Below are 23,490 nucleotides of genomic sequence, written 5' to 3' on the forward strand. Positions count from 1 at the left end.
CTTGTTGTATCACTTGGACGACACAAACGGGTAATTTGACGGTGATACTGTAGCACGAAAATTTGTACGAGGGGCGGGGCGCTGCAGCTCGCCTTGGTCGAGCCGTGCTGACGATGTCATGGTTGAATGCGATGCAGCGCAGTCGTGCTCAGCTACTATGTGCACCAGGAAAGAACACACCTCAGTGTTTGATTAAGTGGTCTGGTAACAACGATAAGGGCCGTGAAAGTCTGGTGCGAGCTTTAGGGGGAACAAAGCGATGGCGAATTGCTGTCCGGCTCGCGGGAAAAGTACGTTTCAATCGCTATTTGAACGGACGCAACCAATACCAGCTCTTCTGCTGCCGAGAAGCCGGGATCTTCTTAAGCTTGCCAACTGGCTTGAGCGCAGATGGCACGGGAGAATCAGAAGTGAGAGCCTGGTTACAAAGCTGGAATGATGATTCGACGATCAATACGGCGCTCCACTTGCGTCAAGACGTGCGCTGCATCGATATTAGTGGCGATGTGAAGTAAAAAATATTTCGACTTCAAGCTTCTTTTTCTTTACAATATGTCATAATATATCGCTAATAAAAGATTACATATCTTTAACAGTGTACTAGAAGATATAACTGAAAAATAAAGCGTTTTTCTATGAGTAAAATGACGTAACCGAAACTGAAAGTTTTCGCATTTGACGCGCGGTCATGGCGCGGGGTCCAGCAGTGCGCGCAGAGGTTGTGCGAAATTGCTGTTCATAACCACGTTGCAAAAAATAAATCGGCCATAACTGAAATTCTGGGCTTTGATACTTCTAATTGAATCTTAAGAAAAAGAACCGCTTGATATTTTGCAATTCCGGAGAGCCCTGTTTTGAGGCAACAACAATGATACATTCTGCCTTCGTATGATATCGAACGTGTACATGATGGAAAAAAACAAAATAAGTGCCCCGCCACAGTGCTAGAACCGACAACTGGGCGACTTTTCCTCTACCGCTATCTCTTTGGCAGGCATTAGAGACGATTTGCATCTATTTGGGCGGTATGGTGCGTTCATCTAGTCGCAATGCACAATGCACGATTAATGCACGGAAGATTGGGATGTGCAAGAGACGCGTGAATCCCAAAGAGATTCGGCGCCCTTTGGGTGACCCTTGACTTCCATGTAGCAGTGGAACATATTATAGATGTGAACAAGATGTCGTTATATGTCTTGGATAGTTGGCCTTTTGTGGTATGTCCAGTGGATATTTGTGATTTGCTGGGGAGGCTCCTTCTATAATTTGCGATGAAGTTAGTAGGGCCTTAGAAGACATGAAACGAGGAAAGAAGGCAGGAGAAGAAGGAATAATAGTCCATTTAATCAAAGATGGAGGGGACATCATGCTTGAAAAGCTTGTGGCCCTTTTTACGAAATGTCTCACGACCTAAAGTGTCCCAGAGAATTGGAAGAATGCCAGCGTTATACTAATCCATAAAAAGGGAGACGGTAATAAATTGAAAAGTTAGAGGTCCATTAGCTTACTTTCAGTATTTTATATAGTAAAGTATTAAGTACCCGAGTTCATGGTCGCCTGCATACGTGAGATTCCGGAACTACGAAGTTAGAACCATTTAGAAACGTTCTATATTGCACTACCCATCCCGGATAAATCAAGGAAGTTTTTATACAGGTAATATCCTCTGGGCTGAAATTCTCCGCTATAAGAGAGCCTCACAGCCTGCAGCGTTATGTGACCGAGCTAACTTGTATGCTCGGATGTCTTAGTCATAAGTTCGAATCGTCCAGTTTGTTTTTTTATATTCTGAATGTGGTAATCTTGAATTCACCACCACCAGTACTTAAAGATCTCCAGGTTATGAGTGTCGCCTGACAACGGCTGAAACGCCGAACGCAAGTGGGCCTATACTAATCCAATTAGGAAGGCCCACTAAGCTTCAATAGACTCTCCCTCAGCAGAACAGGAATTCGCCTCCCTGTCGCAGTATTCGGCCACTACCTCCCTCATGAATCCTAGAATTAACCCATGGCCCTCAGACCCCAGCAGCTTCGGAGGACCTGACCAAGGCGGTGGTCAGACCTGCAACGCAGTAGAGGGTGCTAAGGATCTCTGGACCCGGAAAGGTCACCAATGGAAAATGACCCTTGCTACCTTTAACGTCCAAATCCTGCCGAGTGAGGCTAGCTTAGCCGGACTCATTGAGGAGTTATTAGGCATTGTTAGGCATCAAGGAAGTTTTTATACATGTAAGATCCTCTGGGCTGAAATTCTCCAGTACAAGACAGCCTCACAGCCTGCAGCGTTATCTGATCGAGCTAATTTGTATGCCCGGATGTCTTAGTCAATGGCCTTACTGAGGTAAGAACTGCTGAGGCTTATACAGTGCTGAGTAACTGCCACGTACTCTCCTAAAGAGAATTCCCAGATAAGAAGTTATACGGGTTAGGATTCCTAATACATAAGGACATAGCGGGCATCATTGCCGGATTCTACAGAAAAAATGAAAGCATAGAAGTAGTAACAATAATACTTGATAAGAGGTATAATTAAAGGAGGTACAAGCCAACGCTCCAACTTCCAGCTGACGACGATGATGATGTAGATCAGTTTTATGAAGACGTGAAATTAGCCATGAGAAAAGTGTAAACTCTGCATACTGTAGTAATGGGAGACTTCAATGCAAAAGTGGGAAAAAAGCAAGCTGGTGAAAAAGCGATTGGCAACAACTGCGTGGCTTCTAGAAACACTAGAGGAGAGATGTTGGTAAAGCTCGTGGAAAGGAATAAGCTGCGAATAATGAACGCCTTCTTCAGAAAGCGTAACAACAAAAAGTAGACCTGGAAAAGCTCTAATGGTGAAACAAAAAATGAAATTGATTTCATACTTTGTGCCGATCCGAGCATAGTGAACTATGTAGAAATCTTAGGAAGGGTAAAGTGCAGTGATCATGGGTTACTGAGGTGTAGAATCAAGCTTAACTTGAAGAGACAAAGAGTAAAGTTGGTCAAGGAGAAACAAGCCAACGGTCTACGCCGTAGGGATAAAAGCGGACCAATTGAGGCTGGTACGTGCAACCAAATATGCAGCCTTACAACAGTGAGATGTAGATGACATAGAGGCAATAAATTAAACCGTAACCACGCTGGCTTCAGAAGGAGGAATTAAAATCGATGGCAAGGCACTAAGGAGACCAGTAGGTAAGCTCTCTCAAGCAACGGAGGACATAACGAAGAAACGACAAAGAATGAAACAGTCCAACTCAAGAGATTAGATAGAATTCACGGAATTGTCAAAACTGATCAACAAGGAGAAAATAAAAGATATTTGAAATAATAACGTATTGAAGACTGAGGAAGCAGTGCCAAATTTACCCAGCATGAAATCAATGAGAAAAAAACTTTGCATGGGATAAGCCAAGATTTATGCACTCAACGATAAGCAGGGTAACATCAACAATAGCTGAGATAGAGTACAATCAACGGAAGAATACTATACTGACCTTTAACAAACCAAGACCAGCCAGGATACCTACACAGAATGTATTAAGCAACAGGTTGCAGAGGCTGCTTCTATACCTTGCGATGTATTTACAAAGGCCTTAGAAGACATGAAACAAAGAAATGTGGCAAGAGAAGATGAAATAACAGTCGATTTAATCAAAGAGAGGGAAGACATCATGCTTGAGAAGTTGCGGCCCTTTATACGAAATGTCTCACGACTTCAAGGGTCCCGGAGAACCAGAAGAATGCCAACATTCTACTAATCCAAATAAAGAGAGACGTTAGAAAACGCAAAAATTATAGGTCTATTATTTACTTCCAATATTGTATAAAATATTGACACGCGTACTTGTTTATCTTTTCCTGGTGACCGCTTGTCACCGCCTAACAAATGTTGAAGCTCACTGCGAGACGCGCCTGCACGTATCGGAAGTTTCTGGAACGTTATTGATGGTTCCATCCGCTGGCTGTCACCGAAACTTGTGTAATCTGATTGCACGTATGTGCGACGTGAATAGTGTAAAACTTTCTGGAAGACACGCGGGCACCAGCGATTACTCTGGAACGTTCGATAGTTCATGTATAAAAGCTTACGCGCTTGACCCGCTGATCAGATTTTGATGATCGTCAACTGTGTCCGGTGCAGTCGCCGTTCTTTGTGTGTAGCCTGTTTTCGTAGGCACAGGTTCGCCCAATAAAAGTTAGTTTCGTCTTTCACAGTATTGCCACTTTGTTCTTTATACGTCACTGCCACGTGACAATATTCACCTAGATAATTGCCAATAGAATAAAGGCAACACTTCAGTCAACCAAGGAAACAGGCTGGCTTCAGGATGAGATACTGTTCAATTGATCACATCCGTGTAATCAATCAGGTAATCGAAAAATCAGCAGATTACACTCAGCCTCTCTATACGACTTTCATAGAATTTGAAAAGGCATTTGATTCAGTAAATAAACCAGCAGTCATAGCGGCATTTGTCATCAAGGACCACAGGAGGCTTACGTAAATATCTTAGAAAATATCTACTATGATTCCAAACCTATCTTAATTCTCCAGAGAAAAGTAGGAAGGTACCTATAGAGAAAGGGGTCAGACACGGAGATACAGTCTCCTCAATGCTATTCACTGCGTGCTTGGAAGAGGTATTCATGCTATTAAATTGTGACAGCTTAGGAGTAAGGATAGACGAGGAATATCTCAGGAAACTTCCGTTTGCAAATGACGTTATCCTGTTCAGCAACGCTGGGGTGAGTTACAACAAATGATGGAGGACCTTAACAGAGAGATTGTAAGAGTGGAGTTTAAGATTAATATTTTGAAGACAAAGATAAAAATAGCCTGGCATTGACATTGTCCTGTTCAGATGACGGTGTACTGTTTAGCAGCACTGGGGCGAGTTAAAACAAAGGATGGAGGACCTTAACAGACAGAGTGTAAGAATGGGGTTGAAGATTAATATGCACAAAATAAAGATAATGATCAATAGCGTGGCAAGGAAACAAGAGTTCAGGATCGCGACTCAGCCTCTAGAGTCTGCAAAGGAATAAGTTTACCTAGGTCAATTACTCACAGGAGACCCTGATTGTGGGAAGAAAATTTACAGAAGGACAAAATCGGGTTGGTGCGCATACGGCAGACATACTCAGATTCTTACTTGAAGCTTACCATTATCACGAGAAAGAAAGGTGTACAATCAGTGCATTTTATCGGGGTTAAAATATCAGGCAGAAATTTGGAGACTGACGAAGAAGCTCGAAAACAAGTTAGGGACCACTCAAAGAGCGATGAAACGAAGAATGATAGGCGGAACGTTAAGACACAGGAAGAGAGGAATGTGGATCAGAACGCAAACTGGCATAGCCGACATTCTAATTGACAATAATAGAAAGAAATGGAGCTGGGCAGGTCATGTAATGCGTAGGCTAGGTAATCGCTGGACCATTAAGGTTACAGAATGGGTGCCGAGAGAAGGGAAACGCAGTCGAGGACGGGAAGAGACTAGGTGGGGTGATAAAAAAAACAAATTAGCAGGCGCATCTTGGAGTCGGTTGGCGCAGCACTGGGGTAATTGGAGATCGGAGGGAGAGGTCTTCGTCCTGCAGTGGACTTAGGATAGGTTGATCATGATGATGATGGCGGCGTCACAATCGTGAGCGTATAGTCGTTAGCCCAAGTTGGTAGAGAACTTGGCCCACTTGATCGGCACAAGCTCTTGGCTTGGTAATGCCATTCTGTGCATGTATTCATGCATGTCCTGAATTTGTCTCATTCTTGTCATGCATGTTAGGATATTCATAGGAATCATGTCATGGCTTGACAAGCAGTCCATGAAATTTATGCCAATCATTTTATGATACACATTGCATGACATGCCTTTATTGTAACAAACACATGTCCGGAATATATACAGTTAAGGAAATACGTGTCATGTCATTCAATAAATTATAGTCAACCTATTTATGACATTCACGTCATGACATGACTGTCGTTCATGTAAGTTTCATTTTTTAGAAAGTTATATAATACGATATCTATGACATGAATAATTTGACGCGCATGTCATGACGTAATTGTTATGAATGACATAATGCGTGTCATATCAGTAGGATACGTCATATGGTGACACAACATGATGTGATCGCGTCGTGGTCACTTCTTTAGCTAGATATGTATCGGATATGTGTGGAGACACGTGCTTGTGGGATATGACAGGAATGACATGCTCATACAATTTATGGCTTTCTTGTCATGATACACATATCGTTCGTGTAATGACATATATGTCATTTTATTCGTGTCATGTCATGCACCCCATTTCATGTCATTCATACCCAAATAAATATCGAGTTGAAGAAGCAACCACGACATCCTCCAATGACCATTTATGTCATGACATACGCGCAATGGCATGCACGTGATGTCATGACATGACGAAATTAATGCCATTCATGTCATGTCATTTATGGCATTTAACAAGTTCTGCATTCTTTTCACTGGTATTCTAACATATATTGATCTAAACAAACAACCGTGATAGCGCCATGTCATTCATTGCATTTATTTCTTGACTTGGATGCCATAACAAGTGTCGTATATCATTCATGTCAAGAAATATCCATTATATTGTGTATGCATGCATGTCGTGCTACCCTATTCCTATTCTGGTATATATTCCGTTGAAGAAACTACCATGGCGGTATCACATCATACGAGGCAAAACAGACAGACAGACAGACAGACAGACAGACAGACAGACAGACAGACAGACAGACAGACAGACAGACAGACAGACAGACAGACAGACAGACAGACAGACAGACAGACAGACAGACAAGACAAGACAAGACAAGACAAGACAGGACAGGACGGACAGACGGACAGACAGACCCGAAACTCTTGAACATCGCAAAGAATGCTTCGCATTAAAAATATAGCGGCCATTTCGACAAGGGAATTTATCTTCATGAGGGCACAGACGAAGAGAAGTCCCCTTGTCACAATGTCGAATTCGAAGGTGATACATTCGTCACAGAGTCGCAGCTGATTAACAGGAATAAAAATACATTCTAGAAAAATCAAATCAGCAAGATATTTATCTGTACATTTCCCTTCTTCGGAAATTAAATAGGACACTACCCACAACGCACTCAGCCAACTTTCCAACATTGAAGACTCGAATGAGCTCTCCTTAAGGTTGCATAAGAAAAATACTGCCTAATACATCAAGAGTTCAACTTGCAACTAGTGCACTAGATTAAAATTAAATATTGTCCTAATTATGTGTAAATCGGTCTACTGACTGAACTTACTACACGCCCTCCTACGTATTACCTATACATAAAGCTAGACTAGCAAAGAGCGTAAATAACGAGGCACCGAAGTTTCTAAATTATGCGCTCATACCAACATGCCAGGCGAGCTACTATTCTGAATATTGCTTATGTGTCACAGGTACCTTGCCTTAGCATAGTTAACTTCATGGATGTATGCTATTCGTTTCTTTATGTAACCGCAGTAAGGCCACCGTTCAATATCGCCACTTAGAAGAGTCTATTCTCATTTCCGGGCTGCAGTAATGTAAGTAATACAGTACAGCAAACCAATGTTAAAAAGGACACTTCCTGTTTACAAAATATTTTTCACAGATATATTCATACGCAGTCTCTACGGTTTTGCACTGCTGACCACGAGGTCACGAGTTGTGTTCGGGTAGCGGCAGACATAGTCCCATACAGGAGGAGAGTCGGAGCACTCGCCTACCGTGCAGTCGTGATTAAGTTCTCTGGTTTTGCGTGCGAATGCAATAATTTGATTACACAGTGGAATACTTCGGATTAGTTTACCCACCTTGGTTCTTTAACGTACGCCCAAATCTATGTATACGAGCGCATTTGGCACACCCCCCTCCCCCTGTAGCTCCCTATACAAATGCCACCACCGCGTCCGGCGGTACGTCGACTTGAGCAGCACAATGGCAGAGCCACTGAGATACTGCGGCTGGTATGGTTAACTCGATGCGCAACAGAGAACTCCAAGTGGCAGAAATTATTTCTTTATGCTGGCCTGCCTCGGTATTTCGCGACGCTAAATATCCACAATTTATTCTATTACGTAGCAATTCACTGCTCGAACCCAATAGAATTCGTGTCATGAGTGCATACAATTATCGCTGCGTTTTCCGTTCGCATGCAGAGTGCATCTTGTGGGTGGACGAAGCAATCAAGGACAACTTCCCTGAGAAATGCACTCAAGGATACAAGGCAGCATGCCCTGACGGAGCTTTGCTTTACAAAACGGGTGCGTGCGACGCTGTAAACGCATCTTGAGGACAAGGAAAGTAATAAAAGGATTCATTGACTATGCCTGCGTTTGGACAAGTATGCGGTAGTTGTGCAGTAGCCATCGATAGCATCAAATAGTTGAAAGCTGTAGGCGCCGTTGCCTCAGCCTGTATGTATTTAACCGTAGAAGAATTAAAGTGCTTATATGAAAGCCAAATAATTCACGTTTTTTGATACTCGCTAAGCTGTTGGATTCTGATTAGGTGCTTCTCTTGAACTGGCATTCTTATCTTCACAATAACAGACGGGCGGCAAATTATCAATAAAAAAATGAATAAATGAAATGCTGCGGCTCCATCTCGCGTCTGCGAGAAGTCTCCATTTGTTTACGACAGCAATGCGGCCTTTTTTTTTATTTGTGTACAACTGTTTGTTTGTTACAAATATGGATTTCAGTTTTTCAGAGGTGTCCACTCGTGTGAAAGTATGTCCCTTTTTGCTATTCTGTAAGGAAAGTGGCGAGAGACGATAAAGCCTAAGGTTGATGGATGGCAGAAGAAAATACAAAGCAAAACCACAAAAAAAAAACTAAATATCCTATCATGTTGAGTTCATTGTTGACCTCCTATGTGACCAGCAGTTGTGTCCGACTTGTGATCTTCGCAACATTGCTGGTATGCTATGCAAACCAGTGCATGAAATGAAGTTCGTTTCTAAAAGGAGTCATTTGGTTGTATATTGAACAACAAAATAGGGGCTAGAAGTTGCTTTGAATTGAAGTGGCATTGACGTAATAGGCTCGTTAGGGCCAAGGGTGATTGGAAGAACGCTGCTAGATTTTACATTCGGCGGCCGATGGAGAAGCCGTTGTGCCGCAAAAGACAGCTGGCTTGGCCAATTTCTAGGTAAATTTGGGGTAGCACTTGATGGTAGGCTGGGGTGTCAAGTACATTTTATGGCGAGTTCATTGTCACTCTCATGCTCCTCATAATAATAATAATTATTAATTATGGGGTTTTACGTGCCAAAATCACTTTCTGATTATGAGGCACGCCGTAGTGGAGGACTCCGGAAATTTCGACCACCTGGGGTTCTTTAACGTGCACCTAAATCTAAGTACACGGGTGTTTTCGCATTTCGCCCCCATCGAAATGCGGCCGCCGTGGCCGGGATTAGATCCCGTGACCTCGTGCTCAGCAGCCCAACACCATAGCCACTGAGCAACCACGGCGGGTCCATGCTCCTCATGCCACCGGGACTACTGGGCATGTGAAACTGCGTTTGTCTTTCAGTTTTTGTGGCGCTGGCTATTGTGCCGTACGGGACGTGCCGTTCTTCAACGAATCTCTTGGACGCCAACTTGAGTCACCACGCGATGCACTTTGAATCAGTTCGCAACACTTCCGAAACGCATTAGTCATTCGCTGCAGAAGTACATGCTTTATGAGAACAAGTTTTTACCGAACGGTGAATACTGTCCATAACGTAGACGTCTACCGCAGTTGAATCTGCTCAGTCTTTTTCATTCGCCTCATTCGCCGCTTCTGCAAAAAAAAAAAAAAAAAACACTACTGGCTAGCGCAATGGCGTCGATCGACTAGCTACACTAGTTTTCGTCAGGAAAGTGGTGTGCATGAAGAGCTGTGAACGACTCTCAAACATGGATCACTAGAAGGCCATGGGATGGGAGTTTAGCCTGAAGCTCCGGAATGTTCGAAATGTAGCGAATGGCTCTGGCACCACCGCAGAGCAGCGTGATAGGATGATAACTTCAGCAGAACGCTATTGTCGGCATCGAGCACCTAGCAGGTCAAGCACATTACGCAAGCAATTGTTTCCCTTTCGTAAGCAAGCAGCAATCGTATATCTATAGTTCCAAAATATTCACAGGTACATAGAATGCCACGTGACCACCCGTGTCCGCTTGCTCACATAAAATAAAAGAGAAAGCTAGAAGGGAACCACTTTGTAAGTGGCTCTGAACTAGCGAATTTTCCGCCTAATCATACACGACCGCTCACTGTAACGCGACGCATCACGCGGTCACCATGTGACGTTCTTTATTTCTTTTGGTCCCCACCATGAAGCGGCGCCGGCAGCTGTCTCTACTGTTATAATATCCAGGGATAGCTGTGCTCCAATTACTTTTGTCGGACTCCATGCATTTGGACAACTGCAAACAGTAATGTGATTTAGGGGGCACAACTATCGCAAATATTTCGACGGTTTTCGGCGCTTCATCGACGTAAATGATTCGAGACTCTTGAAAAAAAGGTCATAGTAGCTAATACCTAGTGTCGTACCCATTGCTACCATAGTATTAGGTATTGCTACCTTAGTATACCTGAAGCTGCTGACGATCGATTTAGTAACAGCACTAACCAAACTACGTAGCTAGTGTCATGTAATGAATGACCGCTCCCAATTCCAAACCCAGTTTGAACCACCTACAGATTTAAGCGATTGCACTAAAATAACATTGTACATTTAAAAAAACAGTTGTTTTCGCTTTTTTTTTTTAACCAGGATAAAATTTAAAAAAAAGAAAGCGAACTTTCCCAGAATTCCTCGCTAGCGAAGCGACGCCTTTTCACCTATATAAATGCTTGGTCAAAAGAAGGAGTTTGGGAGTCTGCGGTGCACCTGGATCCATACACGTGGTGGCAATGACTTTGCTTCAACCTACCCTTGAGCCTTCTCGCCTGTCGCGTACTGCAGATTCCCGTTTCTCCTGCGGCATGCGAAAGAAACTGGTCTAAGTGTGGACATGTGTACACCGAACTATGCAACAAGCTCGCAGGGGATCGCGTGCAAGAAGTTGCGTAAATGCGCTCGTGCCTGCATGTCCGAAAGATTTGTCCGCTGCACAGTGAAGCGTCGACGCGACAGGCTTAAATGAATAGGACAGATATAGGTACAAATGTCGGTCTTCACGCTTTGATGTGAAATAAATAAAAATAAGTTATGGGATTTTACGTGCCAAAACCACGATCTGATTAAGAAGCACGCCATATTGGGGACTCTGGAAATTTGGACCACATGGAATTCTCTAACCGGCAACTAAATCTAAGCACACAAAGAGGCCAAGAGGTTCATTGAAGACCGATACAGTCCACAGACCCGACTTTCATTAAATAGGATCATTCAAGTACGGCAACATACCCATTTTCCATACACAGTGACCCAAGTTTGATTCAAGGATGTTTCTCTCAGATGGGCGCATATTTAGTGTCACACACCAAGTAAGACAAGTTGGCGTTAGGCGGGTTGAATATTGCGCTTCATACATTCAATGCGAAGTACCCATCACCAAATTTTACACGACAATCATGATCAAACCTACTGTCCTCATCACTGCAGCGCGACGCTCTAACCACTAGAAAATGCACTACCCAGCGAACCACCTTGATGGGAAAACGGTTAGACGCAGTGACCGAGAGAAAGAAAGACAGACCCCGGACCGTGTGTGAAATACCCCAATAATGTGAAGTGCACTAAAGGCTGCCTCGAGAGCCCCCTCCTTTTATATACGCATTTGTCAACTCTGAATGCGTTGGCATTCTTAGGATACTTCACGCACATTTTAGAGGCTATATATCTATGTTTGTATCGATATTTGTTTGTATCTAAAGGTTTTCCCGCCTACCTGGCTCACTGGGTAGTTTGTGGTCCTATATTTATTGGCAACACGCTGCAAGCTGTGTTCAGGTATCATGGTACAAAACCAACCATCGGATCAACTTCGGTCACTCAATATGCACTCATGAACACATACGCACCGCTCTTCAGTGAACCTCTTTCATGATGACAACATGGGTCACCATATTCTCAGTTGAAAGGCATGTAGACAAGTTGAAAGCACTCGAAGCTCTTCACTCAGTGTTTCACTGTCACGAGATCGTCTCGCTCAAGTACATAAAAAGTGAGGCGAAGAAGCTGTGTGAAGAAGGGAACCTGGCTTGAATGAACGAATTAATGAATGACCACTGTGACGGATTCCATTCAGCCCATACTGGTCCAGACTTGCAATGTTGCAACAAATGACAAATGGGTCAGCACGTCAAGGGGTCTGTTGGGTTTGGTTCAAACAGGGTCATTTCAGCGGCTTTATTTCAATAAAAATTCGACGCGCCACAACAAGGATCTGTTCAGACTAGTTCGTTTGAAGGGGAGGGAAAAAGGTTTCAAATTTGTTTGAGAACGAATGGCAAGATTTTAGCCAAGAAAAGTGAAGGCGCATCCCTCATCCGTGTAGATAGGCAGCCGGACTTGGATAAGATATGCTAAGATATCAAATGCGAATTCACTGACTTGCAATGGTTCTGTCCAGGTTTCGAAGTATTTTAGTCCTTACAGAGGTGACACTTTACGTGCCACACATGTTAGCATTCGCAGCTTTCGAAACTACTGGGACGAACTTTGTGCAATCACGTCATCTACTCGCTCCGACTACAATGTGTTTGTTATAACAGAAATTAATGTCACAGCAGACTGCCTGAGGCATTACACATTACCAGGTTACAGGTTATTTTCTTACACGCGTCAGGTGAGGCGGGGGGGGGGGGGGGTGTTGCAGTATTTGTTACAGATACCTTAATCGTAACACAGCGATGTTTTAGGTTTCAACAGGCTGAAGTTATTGCGCTCAGACTAACCACGCCTACCTTTTTGCTTTTGTTTATCTGCCTCCTTATTTCAGCGGAAGATTGTTCCTAGCCGAACTCGATCACGCACTCTCGACTCAGTCCCACGAAGATTACCTTTGCTTGATAAGCGACTTTAATATCGACATCCTGCGTCCACGCAGCTGGCTTAGTTGCAGATTACCTTGACACGTTGTCCAAATGGGAACTGCAGACTACTGTTCAAAAAGCAACATGGGACGAATACTTATCTGGCCGGCTTACCGCTTCCTGCTTTGACTTCATAAATATTCCTGCTCAAACTTTGAACTTGTAATTTGCCGTTGTGGAAACAAACTTTCGGATCACTGCTTTGTTGCTCGTTGACTCAGCAATCAAGCACATCTACCCCCTCCCCCCCCCCCCCACCCTATGGCGTTCACTAAGAAAGAAGTTTCAATCTACGCCTCAAAGACCTTTTACACGGTAATATCGAAGTATGACTGGAATGTTTTAAAAAAAGAACATGTCGTACCAGCCGATATCCACGACAGGCTTGATGATGTAATACGCGAGCTTAAAAAGGTGGCCAGATGCACCGTACTCATCAAACAGCGTAACAAGGACAATAAATCGGTGGCGTCAGACATTCTGGCTGCTATAAAAGAAAAGGACCTTCTTTGGCCGTAAACTAAACGTTATCAGGGGCGTCATAACCTAAAGCTATTCCAAACCTTTCTATTCCAAATGTGCAATCAGCCCTGCACGATTGGTCAAAAATTTCTTGGACCACCCCCACTTCGCCGGCCTGTCCCGCGACGTAACAAAAACCTCAATACCTCTGTATCTGATATGACGTGTACACACTGATTATGCATTTCTCATTCGACGCCTTTTAACAATTAGCTCTCGGCTTTTGGTCACAAGTTTCGGGCTGCACCCACTTCTGATTTATCAGGTCACTCATCACTTATCTCTTATCAAGGTGACTTATCTTTCGCCTAAAGTGTAACAAATCACCAGATATTGATGGTATTTATGTAGATGACCTGCGCGCCATTCTTGATGTCATTAAAATGTGTTGCTGTCCCTTTTAAACAATATTATTTCAAGTGGTACAATCGCTTTAAATATAAAAACTGCAGTAATTCAACTATAAAGCAGGAGCCCACATTATAACCGAGAGCTATCGCCCAATTTCTGCTTCGGCTAGATTATCTCAAGCATTGGAAAAGCATTTATTGCTGGCAATGACAAACTTCTTGGATACAGACAGAATTTTATCCCCTACTACGTATGGTTTCATTCCAGGTAAGAATACGCAAGCGCTTTTTGAAGATCTGTCCGACGTGTTAAACTTCTATTTCGAACGTAATCACATTGTATGCGTAATCTTCCTTGACGTCAGCAAGGCATGCAACAGCGTGAATCATGGAATTTTTTCCTTTTAGGAAAAAATTTTTCCTCCTGAAAAACTTTCTGTATCATAGGCGCCAGATGGTTGTTCTCGGGCAGGCTAAGAGAAATTTCTTTTTCATAAATATCCGGCGTCCTACAAGGCTGTATGCTATGTCTACCATTGTATAATATTTATGTGAATGACCTTGCTGGTAATGATTGCTCTTTTAATGACCTGTTGGATTGTGTTAGTACGCAGATGATACTGCCAATAGAGCTCTGTCAACGAACTTTATGCGCGCTCTTACTTACAGACAAGCAGTGGCGATGAAAGCTATGGATTGGTTGGAGCTGCGGAGAGGTTTTCTAGAGTCTCTGCCGGACTTAAATTGGAGTCTACACCACGAACTATTCCTTTAGTACAGGCAAGATGCGGAGGAATGAAGGCACTCACTTATATCGATCCCAATGATCAGCACCTAAGTATGTCATACACATAAGCCTGGTCTGGCGATCGGCAAACAATCCCGCCCCTCCCAAACTGTCGTACATCAGTGATGTGCAAACAGTGATGCGTTGCCATCTGAAGTTCCGCCTGCACCACCTTCAGGTTGCTCAGTCGGATGGCTCCTCCATGCAAAGGCACCAGCGCCACAGGAATGATACACACCTGACTACGAAACAAATCTTCAAGAGGCATTCGGTCAGGTGGCAGGGAGGCCGACCAAGGCGGAGATCGCCCCGGGCCATCCCCTGAAGAATGTTTCGACATTTGTGGCACTATCTCGGTATCAGGAAATATAAATTTATCTGAAACCACTACTTGGTACTTGCAAAACTGGACTAAATCCCCCAGACACTTAGCCGAAACTCGGAGAGCTCACTGTTGCGATCCGAACAAGGGGCCGAACCACGGGAGGCCGAACATTCGCACTGTGAAATGGTTTCTTGTTTCTTTTTCCCACTTGTTGTCTTTGTTGTCTTCTTCTCTGCCTTACTTCCTATAACATCTTTTTCTTCTTCTTTCTTCGCTTGCACTTGTCATCCCTGACAATGGCGCAATATTTTTCCATTTCTTGAAAAAGTATGGCGACTTCCCCGGCCACGACATCCTTCGAAGCGCGCGCCCCATTCCCATCATGGAGTCTCTGCGTGATTCCTTCGCTTCTTCTTCCTTTTTCCAATGTCTTCTTGTCTGCCTTCGTATCTATCATATCTTTCTCTTCCCATTTCTTCACTTGCACTTCTTGTCCCTGACACTCATAGAAGTGACTTAAGAGATTTCGGTCGAGGCCTCCATAAGGTTTCAAGATGTAAGATTGTTTTTATCTAATAAACATTTGTGTTCGCAGTACAAGGCTAGGACGAAGAGACCACTGCTACATTTAGCTCTTCCCCATTGAAAGGTTGTCAAATATAACATTGCGATTATATCACTGCTGAGTGCTTTAAGAAGTCCTGTCCATATTGATCACATGATAGTTTTCGTAAAAAGATTGACCGTTTAGGGGGGCAAACTACCCATAGCATGTTCTTTCTGTAGCAAAAAAAAATTATCCAGTCGCGATTTCGCCAACCTAATGAAGAGCAGCCTCGAGAAAAAGAAAGGGCAGCCGTGATACCATATGTAAATCGTGTGTCGCACTATTCAAAAATGATCGCTAAGCATGCTGTTGTAAAGGTGGTCTCTGCTCCGTGGAACCTTTCTACCCTCTGCATAATGACATCTACAAAACACAGGCGTGCGTTGTAAACCACGAAAGAAAGTACTTTAAGTGTCAAAGTGTCAGGTGAAAGTGGTGTGTCAAACACCTTTGTCGCACAGCAGGAAATACTGGGGACAAACTCCGCAATGTTTGAGAGAACAGCTTGAGAGAACTAAAGCTTGTGTATTCCAACTTCGAAGGCATGTCGATGCATTTTGAGCGCGAATAATTATATTTACAAGTCAATGAGCTGCAGCTATCGCGTTGTCGGTTCGACGGCTTATTGTGTAGGGTTTGATCGAGTGATGATGGTGGGCCCGCTGATTTTGTCAGTGCCGTCGTCGACAAGAAAGCCCGTTGCGCTATATAACAACTCGCACACGTCGGTTGCATCTTTGTCCGCGTATTACGATCAAACAGTGCTGAGTAGTCGGCCAATCGTCGGCGTCAGCGTCTTGTCGGTCTCGTATCCACCGAGCGTTACCCCGCCTTAAACGAAATCGAAGTCATGCACGCGCTGCCACCGCGATCAAGAGTGGGTGACGCTGCAAGAAGGCTGCGTCAGCAACGTGTTCTTGAAGTGTCGCCCAAGTGTAACGTAGGGGTTTATCGATAAATTTGAGAGCGGTCAATGCAAGCCGGCAACTACATGGTTCACGGCGCAGTCCGGCCGAAACCCGGGCCCTTTCTGTTTTAAAGTGCAGTTGCAGTCTTACGCTATGCACGATTTAATAATCGCACCGGCGTCCAGCTAGCAGTAGAATTTCAACGCGGTAGAAGGCAGAAGTGTTCGCTGCAGTGAGCGTCCGTGCGCTGTTTATTTTTTTTTTCTGGGTACTTTTTCCCGATATCTAGCCGTGCGGCCACGCGCGCGTCCCTTCCAAAACGTTTCGCGACTAATCCGCTAGGGCAGGGCACATGTGCCGTCGCGCCGTGAGAAAAAGGGAGATTGCGGACAGCCCGAACTGTGAACGCTGCCAAGTGCCTGTGACTCTCCAACATCTGTTGCGACTGCCATATCTACGCATCACAGCGGAAGACGCTGGCTTCTGCGCTAGCAGACATTGGCAACTAAACATTGTCTGAAAATACTATTTTGTCTGCAAGGTGCGACCGTGCATTTGTATCAATGGGGCTGCTCTGGACTACTTGAAAAACCACCGGACTATACACAAGGCTTTAAGAAAACCACTGTGGTACTGTATATATGCATCCCTTCTTCCTGTCTTCATTATCATCTTTCATCACTCCTTTTTACCCGCCGTGGTTGCTCAGTGGCTATGGTGTTGGGCTGCTGAGCAGGAGGTCGCGGGATCGAATCCTGGCCACGGCGGCCGCATTTCGAAGGGGGCGAAATGCGAAAACACCCGTGTACTTAGATTTAGGTGCACGTTAAAGATCCCGAGGTGGTCGAAATTTCCGGAGTCCTCCTCTACGGCGTGCCTCATAATCAGAAAATGGTTTTGGCACGTTAAACCCCATAATTTTATTTCACTCCTTTTTTGCATCCTTTCCTATTTCCCCTGTGCAGAGCAGCAGTCAATGGCATTCTAGTACAAGGCGACCCCTCTGCCTTTCTAATAAATTATATCTCTCTTGCTTGGTAAATATACTTATGAAATTTTTGCAAACGTAAATAAAAAACGTGGCCTGGCTTTCAGTTTCCTAGTGACGTTCACTATGAAAGAGATGTTATGGTTGCGCCAGCTAGCTGAATGTCAGATCAGAAAAGCATTCGTGACTTTAAGAACAAATGGGCAGAAGAGAGTGGCAGGCGCATTATTGCATATGTCTATCACTGACTTATTTTCATTTGTTTCTGTGCCCAGTTGTCTCATCTGATGGGACAACAAAGCGTGCTGCAGCGGTAAATCATCTCTTCTTCTCCTGAGGTACGTGAAAAATTCATGTTGCGGATGAAGCACTAAGCGGCAATGTATAGAAATACTGAAACTACACCTTGCTGGTCGTTATAGCCGAAAGCATTAAATATTTTTTCGCCATTCAGAGGCTCTTAGGGAACTAAAAATATTGAAATGTAACGTCGCCGAAGGTCCCAGATGTATTGTGGTTCAAATAGAGAGAGGCAGAAATGCTGCAGCCGGCAGCCGTGAACTGCTGGTGGTTTGCAGCTGAAAAAGTTAGCCCTGTTCTAGTTAATCGCGAATAAAATATAGACTAAAATGAACGCAAACACACAAGCCTTGGACTGGTAAGGTGTGCTTCAGCTGCAGTGACCTACAAACCGAAGGACTCAGTTCTCGGATCAGTGAGATAGGAAAGTTCAGAAATACTGACTGACGCATTAGCGAGGCAGCGCTCGCACGCAGTATCAGCCTAAGCGTGCAGCAGGCGTGTACAGTCATTTAGAACTGTTTGGTAGCCGGCATTCTTCTGGTAATATAGCCCTCCCCAATACCGCAGAAATGAAGAACGTTGTCGTAGGAAAGCAGAATATGTAAACTGAGCGTGAATGCTACTCAAGGAATGACTCAAGTTTTGCCAATAGGGCTGATAAATACTTACGCAGTAACTCTAGGAGGCAGAAATGCGCAAAAATAGCACAGTATGCTTTCTCTGAATGGACCTTAATTTTTTCTAGTGTAGTGTCTGGCATTCTTTCTGGCTAAATATTTCACCGCGACAGCAATTGAATGCTGTAAATCGGGTTTGCATTGCCTCCTACAGCAGGAGTGTGTGTGCACTTATTTGGGAGGCCAGGGGTCGAAAATGATATCATGCGACCACATAAAAGTTACTCTTTGCAAAATGATCTGTACTGTGTTACCAGAGGGCCCTCTCTCCAGTGAGCCCGAGTGGGAAGAAGCCCTCAAAAGGCCGAACCTGAAACTTCAACTCAAGGCCGTCCAGAGGGCCCAAGAACTGGCGGAGTGTCTCCACGTTCCCGTCCCGACTTTGGCGTCGCCTACGGTTTTGGCCCAAGGAGCTTCCCGCGTGCGATCTCCAACGGCTTAAACCTCCTCAGGACCTCAATAAAGTTCTTGACTGACTGACTGCAAAATGATCGTGTATTGGTGCGTAGTTCTTCGAAACCAGGATTGTGAGAAACACAATTGACATTGCAAAAGCGTAAATGGCAATCATCAGCTTGAAACAGGGAACGTACCACTGGAGATGGTGCGCCAAAAATGAGGTGATTGGTTGAAAATGACATCGAAAGCATCGACAGCGTCATTGCCAACAATGACATCGCAACGTCAACGCCAAATATATTTTACGCGCAAGCGTAACTGTCCGCCTCTCCGCATTAGCAGTGTCTGTCTGTATGCGCGAAGCAAGAGAACGAAGAAGGCGCCTATTGGTGAAGAAAATCGCACGCTGGTAAAAGTAGAAAGGAGCGCGAGCGCGCGTCAAAGTAACGCCACCTAGAGAAAAGTGTAGGTAACGTTGAGCCAAGGCGGAAAGGAGAAACTAGGCGAAGCGTCGCGAGAGAACGAAGGTACGCGGAGGCGCACCGGGTTGCGACACATTGAGGGTTAGCACTTCAGGAGTCGCGAGACGTTTGTTCCCAGGCGCGAGTAAGAGCGGGTGCAAGAGAGAAAACGTGGGGACTGTTGCTCCTTGATTATCTCACTTCACCTATGTTCCTAGGTGGCCGGCATTCCGCAGTGCGGTGGAGTTTGTTCTGACGCTAATCGCCGACGCTGTGAATCTGGATGTTCCACAAAGATTCAGTCTCGGTTTGAGCAACTAAACGATTCTTCGCAGCGTCTGCCCTTGATAAGAGCATAGGAAGTGCCATGTTTCTTTATAGAACGACTGGGTGGCATCATCAGCAAGGTCCTTTCCGACGATGCCACAGTACCCCGGAAGCCTAAGGAAGATGATGTCATGTCCGTGTATGAGGGCTTGATGGAGAAGCTCTCCGGTCTCAAACAACAGTTGTTCGTGGATCTTGCGTCGTAAGGCGGACTGCAGACTCTGTAGGGCTGCCTTGAAGTCACAACAAACAACCCCCTTCAGAGGTTTGGCTTGTGCCGTGTAGTTAACAGCAGAACGTAGAGTGGTAAGTTTTGTTGACGTAGAGGTCGTTATACGGGACACGTTGAACGTAATTGTGTCTTGTAAGGCCGGGGAGATAATGGCCCCTGTGGAGCTGGTGGCTGAGACAGATCCATAGGTGTAAATATGCGTTCTTTGTTCATATGCCTGGTTCAGTAATGACAGTGTGAAATGAGGTAGAGCCACTGTTGTATGTCGGGTCGCATTCGTTATTCCCAGAATCGTGAGGCGTACTTGTGACGGTCGTAGGCAGCAGATGCGTAACAGTGGTCTTGCTGCTGGTGTAAAGGCCTACGAAAGGTAGCCTTGATGTGTCGCGACAAGTTTGGAAAACGTGGCTTGAGGTCTCTGTGCTAGCAAAGCAACAATATAGTGATTGGGTACGCTACAAAGATGTCGAATGTGTGCTCTAAGGCTGTCAATCGTTATATATGTTGGAACCAAGTAGTCTCCAGCAATCATGATTGTTGCCTGAGGCGAGGCGCATCGTGGTATTCCAAGACATGTCCGTAGAGCCTGGCCTTGCAAACTTTCGAGGGTTAGAATGTTTGTTGTACATGTGTTCGCCAAAACCAGCAAGCTGTACAGTAAAAGGACCAGAAACAGTGCTCTGTAGAGCTGCATCATCGGCCGCCCGAAGTGCCCCAGGTTTTTTTTGCACAGCAACCTCATTATACGTACAATCTAAATTAGTCTCCACTTCAGGTAGATGCAGCTGGGGCTCCATGAAAAGTCCCCGTTTATAATCGCACCTAAGAAGCGCTGAGACTTCGGGTATTTGTTACCCTGGCCATTGAGAGAAGTAGGGTGCGGTGGCAGGAGTTTGCGCGTAAGCCCGTTTAGCACGCATTGTTCGATGGACACACCAAGGCCTTGCTTGCGGAGGTACGAACTGGTTCTGGCTGCCCGCTGAATTCTTGCACCCACTTCAAGACGAGTCACCGCAAATGACCAAAGACAAATTTCATCAGCGTACATTGATGGGTGGATTGCCTTGGGCAATACTTCACCAAGGCCATCCGTAGTTAGGTGAAAGAGAATAGGGCTCAATAACCCGTCCTGTAGGACGCCGCAGGGACAACAACACAATGACAGATACGCTTAAATATATGACTAGGAGATAATGTTTTTATTCAACACCGCGCGACTGATACAAACCTCACAAATGGAAGACTGTTTACATACTGACGACACTCAAACCATAGCGTGACATTAGCGCACCGCACATGAAACGTTCCGCTAAAGGCGAGTAGTTTAGCAACCACTCGGTACATAAATTTTTCAGCCTGCACATTAGTGCAAATATTACGGAGGATGTTGATGAAGGTGCAGGATAAAATTCTGCCGCACTACACATCTGATACATGAGCTCACGCTGCTGGTTACTGGAGCATTACCTGGTTAGCTACCGCCAGTCAAGCCGGCGGAAAAGGGGCGGGTCTTCAGATATATGACACCCCTCCCCTCACTTGGCCTCCGGAACCTACTGCTTCACGCCCTACTCCCCCCCCCCCCCCAGCCGCCTTGCTACGCCACTGCCTATGGGCCCTGGGTGCCAGACTACTAAGCTACGCCACTGGGCGTAATATCGCCGCAGAGAACTCTCCACACGCCAGTTACTAGGACTCTCGCGTGGTACCCTTCCAAGCGCCTCATCGCATCGCCATTAGGAGAGAGGCAGCAAGGCCTCGCGCATAGTGACACAGCGCTTGTCTCTTGGGCACGTGCACATGACACCGCCCAATTACCCGGTCCAATAAGTTGTCAGGGCGCTGCTCCTGGTCATCGGGGCACGAGAGAAGTGTGTTCAGTGATGGGACGGGGTTGACTGTTCAACAAGCTCCAGTGAACTCTGCTAGCAAATTGTGTGAAAGTGTTTTAGTCTTTAGTGTCCGTACACAAGTTCATCGACAATATAACCAGTTTGTTTAGTGTGCTTCGTTGAAAAGTTAAAATATGTCAAGGAGATAGCTCATATTATGGTTCCTTTTAGAAGAATAGGGGCATATAAGACCGTTACCGACACTGGGCACAGATGCAATGTAAGATTTAGAGACATACTACTTTTGAAAACGTTGGAAAGACCGATTTCTTTTAAACTGACACAATACCATGACGCTTACTTGATATCAGGGTTGAAGGATGGCTGCGAATATTGTAATTTTCTTTCAGGGTTGCTACAAGCAACTCTGACAAAAGATAGGAGACACTTGCGCATTTGTGCCAGCCTTAGGTATGTCATAAGCGCCCATAGCGGATACAAGCATATTTATTAATATATTAGGTAATATTTTTTTCTGAATTATGATTATGTATGCGGTTCAGGTATTATACATCGACAGCTTAGGGCATGACCACCACTTCGTCGAGAATCTGCTTAAATAATTGGTACCGCTGCTATCACTGAGAGATTGACCACAGCGTGGATCGTATATAGATAGCGGGGAGCTCGCATGCACTGAGGAATAGCATGACGGTCACTGACTGAAAGCTGAAATTCACTTAGTTCTTAAAACTCAGATTCTTGCACAAACCTGAATGCTAGCACGCCAATCTTTGCCGCTTACTAGCCAGTTCCAATATATTTTTGCGTGATGTTCGCTGAACGGTGAGTAGATGCGATTCCTTAATTAGCATCATGGTAAGCCCATTCATATTGATGCTGGTAATGCAACGTGCATAAATTAGTTGCATATCTTATTTAACAAGCGAGCCATTTTCTTCACAATAAAATTACGCAAGAACAAGAAATTCAATTTATGTGAATACCAAGGGCTGAGAACTGCTATTCGAACTTACGTTCACGGAAAAACGACAACGAGGCTATTGCTACTAAAAATACTTCGCGGACAATGTGTCCGCGTATTTGCAATGAAACCTATACGGCTGTTTACGTGGTGCTATTTTTGCTATTTTTTCTGTGCTAGCAGCCTTGCCTGTGAGTGTACTTATACGTAGACTTGCCTTCATATCAGTCGCAAGGCTGTCTAATACATTGACACTGGGTTCCCCACATAGCCATAAAAATGCACGGTTCTTTAGGGAATCCTTAAGATTAGTATCACCAATAAGAAAAACTGTAATGCTGTCTCAAAGACCAGGCATATTGAACACAAAAGATGCGGTGCCTTTGTATAGCGCACTAGAAAAGTCGACGGTACATTCTAAATTCCAATCACTATTACAAGAGAAATTCTGTAGCGCGAGGAATTTTATCCGTCAGCAACTGGTCCCCTTATTGTGAAACGCCTGCTCGCGTCACGCCCAGAGAAGGCACGATGACCAGCTTTTTCTAACGAGAGAAATCCTCTCTTCAGATGATTCCTAGTAGCAAAAGCGACAGCATTTCAAGCTAAAAATGAGCACGCGCTCACATACTATCCCACACGTAGAGACAACCACACGCGGACACACACTTGAAGCCTCGAAGCTTCACTTAAGTTCCTGGTCCATCCGTTGTTTTCATAAAGT

The 23,490-nt window shown here is 44.7% G+C and overlaps 1 protein-coding gene across 1 annotated transcript in view; it reads left to right on the top strand.

Annotated features, from left to right (window-relative positions):
• LOC140219093 (uncharacterized) overlaps nt 1-19,923 on the top strand; it is a 111,530-nt gene extending 91,607 nt beyond the window's left edge. Inside the window, exon 5 of the mRNA XM_072288976.1 lies at nt 19,772-19,923. Coding sequence (XP_072145077.1) covers nt 19,772-19,923 — 152 coding nt within the window. The remainder of the gene's footprint in view (nt 1-19,771) is intronic.
• The last annotated feature ends 3,567 nt before the right edge of the window (nt 19,924-23,490 follow it).

This window comes from Dermacentor andersoni, chromosome 6 (genome assembly GCF_023375885.2).
Source record: "Dermacentor andersoni chromosome 6, qqDerAnde1_hic_scaffold, whole genome shotgun sequence".
NCBI lineage: Eukaryota > Metazoa > Arthropoda > Arachnida > Ixodida > Ixodidae > Dermacentor > Dermacentor andersoni.